The sequence below is a fragment of the Aspergillus affinis genome (assembly GCF_023601865.1).
Source record: "Aspergillus affinis strain CMG 70 chromosome Unknown NODE_69_length_187866_cov_87_282759, whole genome shotgun sequence".
Lineage (NCBI taxonomy): Eukaryota > Fungi > Ascomycota > Eurotiomycetes > Eurotiales > Aspergillaceae > Aspergillus > Aspergillus affinis.
In genome coordinates, this window is record NW_026515850.1 from 13510 (window position 1) to 25876 (window position 12367).

The window sequence follows — 12367 nt, forward strand, 5'->3', positions numbered from 1 at the left end:
TATAGTGCTGATCCACACTTGAGAAACGGGTGGATCCGTGGTGGATCCGAGGACATACTATCAAGATCATCAAAAGGTGCCGATAGAGAAGATCCAAAGGCGCCCCGGGTCGACCATGTACTGGTGATGGCGGCTAGTTGACGGAATACTTCCAGTCTTCCACGCCGTGCAATCGCCAGGCACCGGCGGAAGACGGCTCCACCGAAGTGGTGTGATCCTCTAAACCGCCTATGCACCTATTTCATCCCCCCGGATGTCGGGTTTCCCGTTCAGCGAATGATAGTAGAGATTATTATATATTGTATAGCCGCCACCCCTTTTAACTGGATTTCTCTTGCTACCTGCCTACCCGCCCCACCCACCAGCTGCCCCCCTTCGTTTCGCCGTCGCCATGGGCATCTTTTCCAGTTCCATCGATAGGTTCTGCGAGCACTGCTCGACCCCCTTCATCTGGACTCTGGCAGTGGCTGGCGCGTTATCGTTCATCTCACTGTCCGTGGCCGTCAATTTCCTGCGCCAATTGCTGTTCAAGAGTCCTCATGAGCCGCCTGTGGTTTTCCACTGGTTTCCATTCATTGGCAGCACTGTCAAGTATGGCATTGACCCGTACAAATTCTTCTTCAGCTGCCGCGAAAAAGTATGTAATTGATGGTGTCTTTACTTGAGATCGCTTTTGTTGAGTTTTTATTAATTGTGGCTGCTCCGCAGTACGGTGACATTTTCACCTTTGTACTTCTCGGCAAGAAAACCACCGTCTACTTGGGCACCAAGGGCAATGACTTTATTCTAAATGGCAAGCTTCGGGATGTTTGCGCCGAGGAGGTCTATTCGCCTCTGACTACCCCTGTCTTTGGGCGTGATGTCGTCTATGATTGCCCGAACTCCAAGTTAATGGAGCAGAAGAAGGTAGTGGAGAGTTATGTTGGGATGTATCGCTGAATCAGGGGCTGATCGACCAGTGCAGTTTGTAAAATTTGGCCTTACTTCCGAAGCGCTTCGATCCTATGTTCCCCTGATCACCAACGAGGTTGATCAGTTCGTTCAAAACTCCCCCGCGTTCCAGAGTTTTAAGGGCACCTTTGACGTATCCAAGATCATTGCCGAGATAACTATATACACGGCATCGCGCTCGCTCCAGGGCAAGGAAGTCCGGGATCGATTCGACTCTACTTTTGCCCGGATGTACCGTGACCTTGATATGGGCTTCGCGCCGATAAACTTCATACTACCCTGGGCCCCGCTCCCCCACAACCGCAAGCGTGACGCTGCGCAGCGGAGGTTGACCGAGACGTATACGAAGATTATTCGGGACCGTCGCAAGGCTGGTGGCCAGAAAGATTCGGAGGACATGGTCTGGAATCTGATGTCGTGCACCTACAAGAATGGTAAACCTATCCCCGATGAGGAGGTTGCTCATATGATGATCGCCATGTTGATGGCAGGCCAGCACTCCTCGTCTTCGACGGCGGCCTGGATTGTTCTGCGCCTGGCCACTTGCCCGGAGATCATGGAGGAACTCTACCAAGAACAACTTCGAGTCCTAGGTGCCGACTTGCCTTCTCTTACTTACGAGGGCCTTCAGAAACTGGATCTGCATTTCAAGGTGATCAAGGAAACCCTTCGCATCCACGCCCCCATCCACTCGATCCTCCGCTCCGTCAAGAACCCCATGCCTGTGGAGGGAACTCCGTACGTCATCCCAACTACCCACAATGTCCTTTCCTCCCCTGGTTTTACTGCACGATCAGAGGAATTTTTCCCCGAGCCAATGAAGTGGAACCCTCATCGCTGGGATAAGGTTATGGTGGCCAAGGACGAGGATGAGGAACAGATCGATTACGGTTATGGCCTGGTCAGCAAAGGCACTAATAGCCCGTACCTTCCATTTGGTGCCGGCCGTCATCGCTGCATCGGTGAGCAGTTTGCATATGTGCAGCTGGGCACGATCTTGGCCGTGCTGGTGCGGCAATTCAAGTTCTCCAAGTCTCCCGGTGTCAATGACCTCCCGGAGACAGACTACTCGGTAAGCCACCTATCCACGTAGTACGTTAGGCGAGTCAATTAATTGATTGACATTATCTACAGTCTTTGTTCTCCAAGCCATTGAGCAAATCATTTGTTAGCTACCAAAAGCGTGGAGTCAAAATATAGATCTAACTGCATCTTCACCTGTCTCATACTAAAAGAAGAGAGACAAGCAGAGGACAGATGATATTCAATGACCAGGAGTCTCAAAAATCCACAAAACCCATTTGCTATCATCGACTGGGTTTATCAATGGGATGTTTCTGACTTCGGCAGGAATCTTAGTCTTAGATTCTTGTTTTTCTTCTGCCAAGGTTAACAACTAGAGCGTCCTAGCCGAGCCATACCGACCTGACCATATTTGAAGACACGACTTAGCAGCTCTGGATAAATTGTTTCTGTTGTGATCGCAGGGGAAGGAGGGCAGAATGAAGCTGTATCAGCTACACGTACGTAGCCTACTGAGGACTGGATACCATTCAATGACAGATACTCTATTCTCTTGACCGTTTTCTATCTATCTTGTGTGTTCAGCCTTCAGGGGGTAAGCCCTCGGTGTCATCGACTATATAAATACAGCCTTAAATACATGAAATAGACTCTTTGGCGCGTTCACATAGCTGCCGTGGTCAAAAAGTCAAATATACTGAAATTCTTCCCAAACAGAAACCCTATATCCCGAGTCCCTAACCCCGCGGTGTTGCATCATACCGACCATGCCCGATGCGGAAGGGGACACTGCCAAGAGTGGCTCCATCAGCCCTAATGCAGCAATGCTTCTTCGTCAATGCTTCTTAACTCAGTCCCTGACATGCGGCGATCGCTAACGAGGATGGAAGTTGACGATGCTGTCGTGGCTGCGCTGTGGGGAAAGGTTGTGCCTGGGATGTTTTAGAATTCTAGAAGATCCAAGGCTGCGGTCACGGATCGTCGGACATAAATAGCGGTCCTCGCCCTCTCTCGCTCTACAACTTCAGTCTCCTCAAACCATCTTAACTCTATATCAAATTCTTTATCTCTTTCAATCATATCTTTTCTGAACATACCTTTTACGAATACATCCCAGTCGTTTTTCATCATGTCGCAGTATTATGGTAATATGCCTACCCAACAAGCCGAACCCTCATATCCCTTTCAGCATGTTCAGCATCAGGGAGGCTACGTCCCTCAGGTGAGCGCATTCCACCAGAATATGCACCAAAACACATGCTGACTCCCAAATCAGCAACAAGTCTTCGTTCCTCCCCAGCCTTACCCCCATAGCCAACATGGCAGTCCATCGCCCAACGCCGAACAATGCCACTGTCCCAACTGTGCCAGCCATGGACAGGATCGTTCAGGTTCACCCTAGCCTCCAGTTGGGGAGAATGCCTCCTACTACGATGGATCTTCGGTCTCGCAACAGCATTCTGACGGACAAGGGGGTGAGAAGGGTCTGGGGTCAACGGTCATCGGCGGCGCAGCGGGGGGGTATGTGGCCCATCAGATGGGTGGAGGAAAGCTCGCTACTACCGGAGGTGCAGTCCTGGGCGCTGTTGGAATTAACATGGTGAATCACAAACTGTAAGTCCTTTTCCCCACCCCATTTTGGGACGAAAAAGCCAGCTGACCAGGTTTAGAAACAAACCCAACCCTCCTCCACAGCAAGTCACTTATGTACAAGCGGCTCCCGCTCCTGGGACAGTTCCGGTCATGGTTGTCCCCGCGGACGGGGGTCTTGGTCTCGGTTCTGGTCTGGGTGTAGGCTCAGGTCTTGGACTTGGTTCCAGGTTAGGTTTCGGTCATCTTGGTCGAGCCCATCGGGTGATCGGTCGTCGGCGCCTTGAAATATACTAAGCAATGAGTACATTTTGCGTCTGCTGCGGTGTTTTTCGTGATAGAACTTTCTTGACCGGGGTTATTCAATGGTGTTTGTTATGTGGTTTATGATTGGTTGGTTCCAGGGCGTATACTTTGATCGTTTATTATGTTATGCATAGAATATCAGACTTTCTTCAACAGGTTCTTCATAGTAAAAATGCCCAATGCGACCGCGGAGTTTTTTGCAGTTGCGCGACTCATTGAGTTATATAAGACGTTTCTTGCATTTCATCACGAGTCTGTGATCATAACATATGCGAAATTTAACAGCCGCGCATTGCCGTAAAATTCACGGTCAAGGAGTACATGGCGTAGGAAAGCAGGAGCTCGTATTTCTGGGGCGAGTGTTGGGGCTGGATAATGGGGAAAAGTTTTGACTCGCAGGCTTTAATTATTCGTGCTAGTGGGTGGGTCACAGTCCACGCACGCCCAATGGAAGACAAAAATATCTTTCCCATACAATTAATTGTAATTATGGGAAGCAAAAAAGAACGTCCCCGGTCAGGATTGAACTGACAACCTCTCGATTAACAGTCGAACGCGCTAACCAATTGCGCCACGGAGACGAGCTTATACCTAAAACCTTATCAAAGGATTATATAATTATGCGGACAACTGCTATTGCTAGGGAGCATCAATTCGAAAATGCGGTGCGCTGCGTTGCTCATCACCAAGTGGAGAAAGACAATGAACCTCCATTACACGCTCCCGAGTAGATCCGGATCTTTTGGGCTTACAACCTAAAGCTTCGCTCCTCAAGCGTAACATGAGGGCATTAATATCGCCAATTTCACCCGGGGCGATTACTAAAGCCGGATACCTAGATCATGAAAAGCTTCACATTACGAGAAAAGGAGGAAAGATAGGAATATATTAACATTGGAGTTAATCCAAGGTGGCTCACTGATATATTCCTTCGGTAACATGATCCAATATTAATAGTTCTCATGATCAAGTAGTACAATATGTGGTTGAGATCAGAGCCCCGTACACCGACACCGAGAAATCCCGAAGTAAGGGAATCCCACAATGACCTAGCCTAGTGACCGAATAAGATTGATCATATTCCTGATCGAGCTACGCAGCAGCATATGCAATAAAGAGCGTGGGATATAATCTGGTGCCGCTGATTGGGATGCGTTGAATGACTCGGCGTCAGTAGTAGTTTCTGTTAGTTACTCGAGCCAAATATCAAGTTTTGTAAGCTTCTGGGTTTAAGTATAATACGATCGGAAAATTGAAAGAAATCGGCACATCGCGATATTGGTCAGGAAGAGATCGCGCGTCATAAAGAATAGAAGGAATAAAAGTGCTAGACATCGACTTAATTTCTTTTCTATCTCGGTACAGCGTCATGTACATATGTTGTCCTTGACCAACTTATCCAGGGATCAGGATCTCTCTAAGACTGGCCCGCTTTCAACTGCAAGGGCTGGTGGAAGAGGGAGCATTTTGGACCGGAGACTTAACAATTGGAGATCGTAATGTGTCGGTGAATCATGGAATGAAATAGTCTGCGTAGCTGAACTCTTCCTTCTATAGAACCCACTGCACTGCAGGCGAATTATTGAATCGTGGCAATATCGCAAGATGTAGCTATGACATAGTACTTGCAGGAATATGCATGCTCCCAATAAACCTTTTGTATAGGAGAATGCTCTTCCGCCACAAATATAAGTCCATAAAGTTCTTCCTCGGCGTATTAGACCAGTTCTTTCTGACTGCGAAACTTTGTTCGAACTACGCTTATCCCCCCTTCGCTCCTTCTCTCTTCAATCATCGCTCTTCAAAAGCCAATATCCGCCATGGGCACCGACCGCCGATTTCCATCCTCTCTTAACTTTACCAAAAATCAACATGATCTCCCATTTGACCATTCGACATCTGACTTTGGCGAGTCAGGGGTATCAAAGCTCCTAGCCAAGTCGCACGTTCATCCGAATACGCTTCTAGGTAGGCTGACGGACGTGGCCGAGGGCGAGTGGCTATGGCGGAACTTCTTGCCACGTGAGAAGATGGAATGGCTCGCTGATCATTGTGTTCAGTCGCAGCCTGTATTCCCAGCCTTCGGATATGTGGCCATGGTTCATGAAGCGGCCGGGGCCGTCACTCGTGGCGCGGCAATCTCTCTTATCGAAGTGCAAGACCTGACGATCGGGCATGCCATACAGATCAGCGATAGCCCTCCAGGAACAGAAACTCTATTCATCCTGAGTGGGTTAAAGTTCGGGGAAGGCGCGATTCATGCAGACTTTGCTTGTTATGGTAATCTCGGCGGCACCATGAGGCGATGCGCCTCGGGGAGGATGAGGGTGGTCCGAGGGGATCCGCATCCCACGTCTTTGCCCCCTAGGGATTCCCCCATGCATGGATTGACACCCGTCGCTGTTGATAGTTTTTATTCTTTCCAAGATTCTCTTGGATATGGAAACAGTGGCATCTTTCGTGGTATCAAATCGCTGGCCCGAAAAAGGAACGTTGCGTCGGCCGTTGTTGCAGGTCCGTCCAAAGCAGACAGGGACACCGGCCATTTGTTGCACCCTGCAGTTATGGAGTCGGCAGGGCAGGTTCTAACGGCTGCCGTCGGATCACCCGGAGATGGGCGGATCTATAGCCTTCATGTTCCTACTAGGATTCGCAAGGTTATCATAAGCCTACTCTCTAAGGACTTAGCGACAGATGATTTTCTGGCAGTTCAGGCTACAGTGACCGATACCGGGCCCGGGTTCAAGGGAGATATAGATTTCTTTGATATGAATGGGAATGGCATATTGCAGGTCGAAGGACTTCACTCTTTGCCCCTGGTGGCACCGACTGCCCAAGATGATCGTCTCCTGTTCTCAGACGTGGTTTGGGGACCATTGCACCCCAATGCAGCATTGACATTCCCACCCTCTCGAGAATCCGTTTCTCAATTCCAGGATACATCTGCTAAACTTAAAATCGATTATCTGCATCTGGCTCAAGTGGTCAAACAGATGGTTTTTCGGTTTCCATGCATGAAGATCCTAGAAATTGCTGGCGGCACATCCACTGCTACGCAGCATGTCTTGGATCAAATTGGCACCTCTTTCCACTCCTACACATATGCACATACGTCCCAGGATGCCCTTCACCAGACAGAGACACGATATGCAGATTGTGTGGATAATTTTAGTTGCAGGCCACTCGACATCGGACATGACCCCTTATATCAGGGGTTCGACAAACACTCCTACAGCCTTGTTATTGTCTCCCATTCGCTGTGTAGCAGGTCGCCGTCTACCGCACTGAAAAACATCCGACGCTTAGTGAAGCCAGGAGGCTACCTTGTACTCATGGAAGTGACGGATGTCAATTCGATCTATTACTCGACATTTAGTCACCTGGAAATGTTCACGCAAGCGGGGGATGACGGGTGTCGACTGCCGCTTTTTGAACATGCGCAATGGAATTTGCTGTTGAGAGAAGTCGGGTTTTCCGGTGTCGACACAATGGGTATACCTTCAGGTCTTCATTCTGTTTTCGTCTCCCAAGCCATTAGCGATACAGTCAGTATTCTTCGAGATCCTTTGCCATTCGAGCGTCATGTGGCCCAGTCTGAAGGCCTAGTCATCATTGGGGGTGCCAGTGGTTATACTTCAACCTTGGTAGCAGAGCTCGAACGGCATCTGCGACCTCATTTCACGAAAGTGACTCAAGCAAGCAGTTTACGCACCCTTGAAGTCCCTCAGTTAAGACGAGTAGCTGTACTTGCGCTGGCGGAATTGGACTCCGAATGCTTTCGAGATCTGACAGCAGCTACTTTGCAAAGCCTCCAAGCTTTGTTCAAAATTGCTGGCAAGGTCCTGTGGGTCACACCCGGTCCATATAGCAAGAGTCCGTATCATAGTATGGTTCAAGGCCTGTTGCGGTGTGTTGCCATGGAAAACACGGAGCAACAATATCAACAGATGAGCGTGGATGCTGTCGATGCCGTTAATCCCAAGAAGCTGGCCAGTATATTCATGCAGCTGGTGCAGGCTGACCTCCAAAACAATTACACTCTGCCTGAATGTTTATGGACAACGGAGCCAGAGCTCTGGCTGAAGAAAGACGGTGTTCTTCACATTCCTCGTATTCTCCCAGTCAATGCCATGAACAAGCGCTATATGTCCAATCGACGACCGATTCATGACCACGTCCTGCACCGGCAGTGTAAAGTTAAGGCTGTCAACGTGTCCAACAAAATTGAATTGATTACCGACACTTCCGCACCCGCTCTACCTGATCGACCGCAAATCGAGGTCGACTATTCCACTCCAGTCGCCATCCACATCCATGGGTTGGGTTACCTACACGTGGTCATTGGGCGTACTCTTGCGGGACAGCAGAGAGTGCTTGCTCTATCTACCGAGAACGCCTCCATAGTGACAGTTTCATCTGCCTGGATACTTCCTTTCCCCATTGAACATGGCTCTTCGGCTAATGTTCTGGCGGCGATGAGCGCGGCCCTAGTAGCCCTACACGTCCTCAAGTGCGCCACACCGGGAACAAACATTTTGCTGCACGAATCCAACGAAGTCATCCGTGCTGCGCTACTCAGTGGGGCCTCACAGTTTGGCATACAGCCGTTCTTTAGCACTTCTCGTGGGTCACGGAGTTCCTCGCCAGATCAAATATTCATTCACCCAGAGAGCCCTGTACACCGTCTCACACAGCGTCTTCCCGTCAGGCTTTCAGTCATTGCACACCTCGATTCAGGGTCTGAGAACCTCGAAGGGCTTCTCGGCAAGGCTATATTGGATGATGTCAGACAACTTAACATGACGAATCTCGTCCGTCCGAGACCGCTTGTATTTGGAGGCCGCGAGAACGGCAGGGATGTGGTATCTACACTAGACTTGGCTTGGAAGTTAGCACGGGGAGCTATGCAGGCTGGATCTGTAATGGAGCTCCCTGTTCCTTTTCAACGACTTTCCGGTACTTCCATTCAGCCTGGCGATGTAGGCATCGTGGATTGGACAACAAGCGACCCCGTCACTGTTCGAGAATGCACAGCTAGCTCACAGGTGTCGCTTTCATCTAACAAGACATATCTGCTTGTCGGGATGACGGATGATTTCGGCCGGTCCGTATGTGAATGGATGATTGCCAGAGGAGCCAGAGCTGTTGTCTTTGCCAGTCAGGATCCTAAGCTCGACCAGTGGTGGCTAGATGAGATGTTGAGATCCGGCGCGAGTGTGAGAGCCCTACAAATGGAAGTCACAGATCGAAATTCCGTCTTACGCGTTGCAAAAACGATCGAAGAGGAGATGCTCCCAGTCGGCGGAGCCGTCACTGGACCCATGGTGCTCGATGAACAACTTTTCGCTGATCTTTCCTTCAATGACATCCAGCGCATCCTCGCGCCTAATGTTCAAGGAAGCATCCTTGGAAGCATCCTTCTACTAGACGAACTTTATTCCCAGGATACCCTTGACTTCTTCATTTTGTTTGGATCGAGCGTCGGCATAACGGGGAGCCCAGGACAGTCAGCTTACGCTGCCACGACGAGCTTCATGAGCGGCCTCATTAACCGGCGTAGGATGCAAGGCCTCGTCGGTAGTATAATCAACCCAAGTGGAATATACAATGTCGGCTCTTTCGATGGTCTCAGGGCCGGCTTCTCTACTGGTTTGAAGGATAAACTGGGCATGATTCCTATCTCCGAACAAGATCTCCACGAGGTTTTCGCGGAAGGGATTCTGGCTGGCCGAGTCGATAGTGCTCGTAGCCCTGTTATACTAGCGGGTTTAGGATATGTCGATCCTGTTCTGCAACCAAGGACCCTATGGTATCCCGATCCTCGATTCTGGGGCTTCATCAAAATGACCCATGCCTCGGAAGATATTGAACAAGAAGAGACAAAGAAGCTTGCATCGGCCTCGGACCTTGACGAGGCCGCTGGTATCATATATGTCTTATTAGTTGCTAAGGTCCGAAGAATGCTGAAGCTGTCGTCCGACAATTCTCTCACGTCAGACAGCGTGTTGATGGAACTCGGTATTGATTCCTTGGTTGCTGGGGAATTGAGGTCCTGGCTCATCAAGAAGATGGCGATGGATATACCAATCTTTAAAATTTTGGGAGGGTTGTCGATTGGTGACATCGTTCGTCAAAAGATCGCATCATCTAGCCATCTCACGTGGTCGAAAGGGTTTTCACAGAGAGAGGGATATTATAACGATAGAAGAAGCGGCAGTTACCGGTCCTTCCCTGCGCGTAACCGTGTTTCCAGCCCTCTATTTGACACGCCGCCAACACATAGACGTTATGAAAGATGGGGGCCACTTTCGTTTGCTCAGTCTCGATATTGGTCTCTGACCTACTCGGCTGAGGACAAAGCGGCGTTCAATGTGACCCGACTGTATCGAATGAAGACTGCGCCACAAATTGAGGATTTGAAGACTGCCATCCAGACAGTCAGCATGAGACATCAGAGCCTGAGGACCTGTTACCTCGCAGGAAATTGCGAAGACTGCAACCCGATTCAGGCAGTCTTACCCCAGTCTCGACTTCAACTGGAAGAACATGAAGTCGATCACGAAAATGGCGCCATGAGAGAGTACGAGAAGCTTCGAAACCACGTGTATAATTTAAATGAAGGAGAAGTAGCTCGGGTTCGGCTTCTATCGTGGCGTGGTACGTACTTCCTGCTCCTCGGGTGGCATCCCATTGCCATGGATGGGAGAAGCGGCAATATCTTCCTCGAAGAAATAGGGTTGGCGTACCTGAAAAAGCCCCTTCCTCCTTTTCCCCGACAGTACGCGGAATATGTGATCTCTCAGCGAGCATCACTCGAGCAGGGTGAGATGGAGGACGCATTGTCCTACTGGAAGTCGCAGTTTGAAACTATTCCGAAACCATTTTCCTTGTTGTCTGTGCCTGGTATGACGGGACCTCGTCCGGCACGGCAGGTCGTCCAGTCGGAAGAAGCCAGTGCAACCGTTGATGCTATGACGATGAACAAAATCAGGGCTGTCTGCAACAGGAATCACGTACTGCCTTTGGAGTTCTTTCTTACAGTTCTGAGAATCTTCCTCGCCCGCCTGACTGCTGCAGATGATATCTGCATCGGTATAACCGACTCGAATCGATCAGATAGCGCTAACAGGGGCATCTTGGGGCATCTGCAGGACTTTCTGCCCATTCGATTCAGACCCAGGGCCACTGACAATGCATTCAGCGACTTTCTCGGCAATACACGCGATTCGATCTACGAGGCTCAGGCGCATTCACAGCTACCCTTTGGCGCCCTCCTCGGTGAGCTTAGTGGGCAACGGTCCATAACCAACAGTTCCCTTTTCCAGGTCCTCCTGATCGACGGGCAGTCCGAGGGTGGGGATCTTCCCAAGCTAGGGGATATTGATTTGTTAACTGAACACTTCTCGCCGGGTCAGACCTCCTGCGATCTGACCGTCCTAGTGAAGAACGCAGATGACGGTGGCTCAATCGTGAACTTTCGTCTGCAAAAATCATATGATGGAGGACATACAGCGAGTGTGATCTCCGAAGACTTTGTGGATCTTCTGCGAACTTTTGCCGACGATTCTGACCAGACTGTGGATTACCAGTCAATAATCCACTTGGTGGGCAGCCAAACCCAACTCAGCAGAGGCCCATCGCCAACTGCCAGATGGCCATCAACTTTCTCAAAGCCGCCACGCAGTTCGTCGTCCCGGTCTTCTCACCTCGACATACGCATGGAACACCGACACTCAGATTATTGGAATACTTGGTCGTTGAACTAAGGAAACTTATCATGACCTTCCGCCGTTTACATACCGGCAGTCGTTGAAGTGGCTCATGCGACCTCCTTCCAGTCATGGATCTTGCTTGCAGTATAACAAATAGTGCTCTTGCAAGCGTCACATCTGCTATTACTACACGTACCTTGCAGATCCTGGAACATGCCGCGACGCTAAGGCTTGAGAGGGAAGAGTTTATGGGGGTTCTAAAAGACCCAGGTCGCGCGTACGATGGTTTTGAGCGGCTCCCGTTTATTGAATGGCTTGATTTGGCAAAAAGAGACTATGACTTCCGGTGGCTTGTCATCTATGAGGATGCGATGATTTAAGAAGGATGTTGAGTCTTGTCGCTTAGTCTTAGGTGTTGTCTATACAATTTTGTATTTCTCTGGTTGGTATCTGAAGATATATGAGTAGTAAATTCCGCATGATCGGCTTCACGGTTTCATTTAACTTGATTTAAAGAACAGAAATTGTTATTCACGGTATATGTATTTATGTAGAGCGAGTCAAAGCTCATCGAAGGTGCTAAGGTGGATGCAAGGGGTTCGGAACCACCGAGGTACCAACATAGTGACGATGATGAGATGACGGGGTATAATTACACTTTTCCAGCTGTGCTGAAGAGCTTCGTGTGCATGTATGTGCTTGCGCGTGTGTCGCGTGGTGAATTCACAATCAACACGGTTGTATGCATATCGATTTCGACCTCGGGAAGATGTAGGGAGAGAGTG

General features: G+C 49.6%; 3 protein-coding genes across 3 annotated transcripts; all 3 read left to right on the plus strand.

Annotated features, from left to right (window-relative positions):
* Positions 1-391: 391 nt before the first annotated feature.
* On the plus strand, positions 392-2151 carry KD926_009480 (cytochrome P450; the record flags this gene model as incomplete). Its single annotated transcript, XM_053102123.1, has 4 exons — positions 392-637; positions 709-906; positions 965-2023; positions 2086-2151. 4 exons carry the CDS (start codon positions 392-394, stop codon positions 2149-2151), a joined length of 1569 nt encoding a protein of 522 aa, XP_052954318.1.
* Positions 2152-3164: 1013 nt separating this feature from the next.
* On the plus strand, positions 3165-3861 carry KD926_009481 (uncharacterized protein; the record flags this gene model as incomplete). Its single annotated transcript, XM_053102124.1, has 4 exons — positions 3165-3196; positions 3251-3365; positions 3431-3588; positions 3645-3861. The coding sequence occupies 4 exons, from the start codon at positions 3165-3167 to the stop codon at positions 3859-3861; spliced, it is 522 nt and encodes a 173-aa protein (XP_052954319.1).
* A 1829-nt stretch (positions 3862-5690) lies between these two features.
* Positions 5691-11962, plus strand: KD926_009482 (uncharacterized protein; the record flags this gene model as incomplete). The annotated part of the gene is made up of 2 exons (XM_053102125.1): positions 5691-11560; positions 11740-11962. 2 exons carry the CDS (start codon positions 5691-5693, stop codon positions 11960-11962), a joined length of 6093 nt encoding a protein of 2030 aa, XP_052954320.1.
* Positions 11963-12367: the final 405 nt, after the last annotated feature.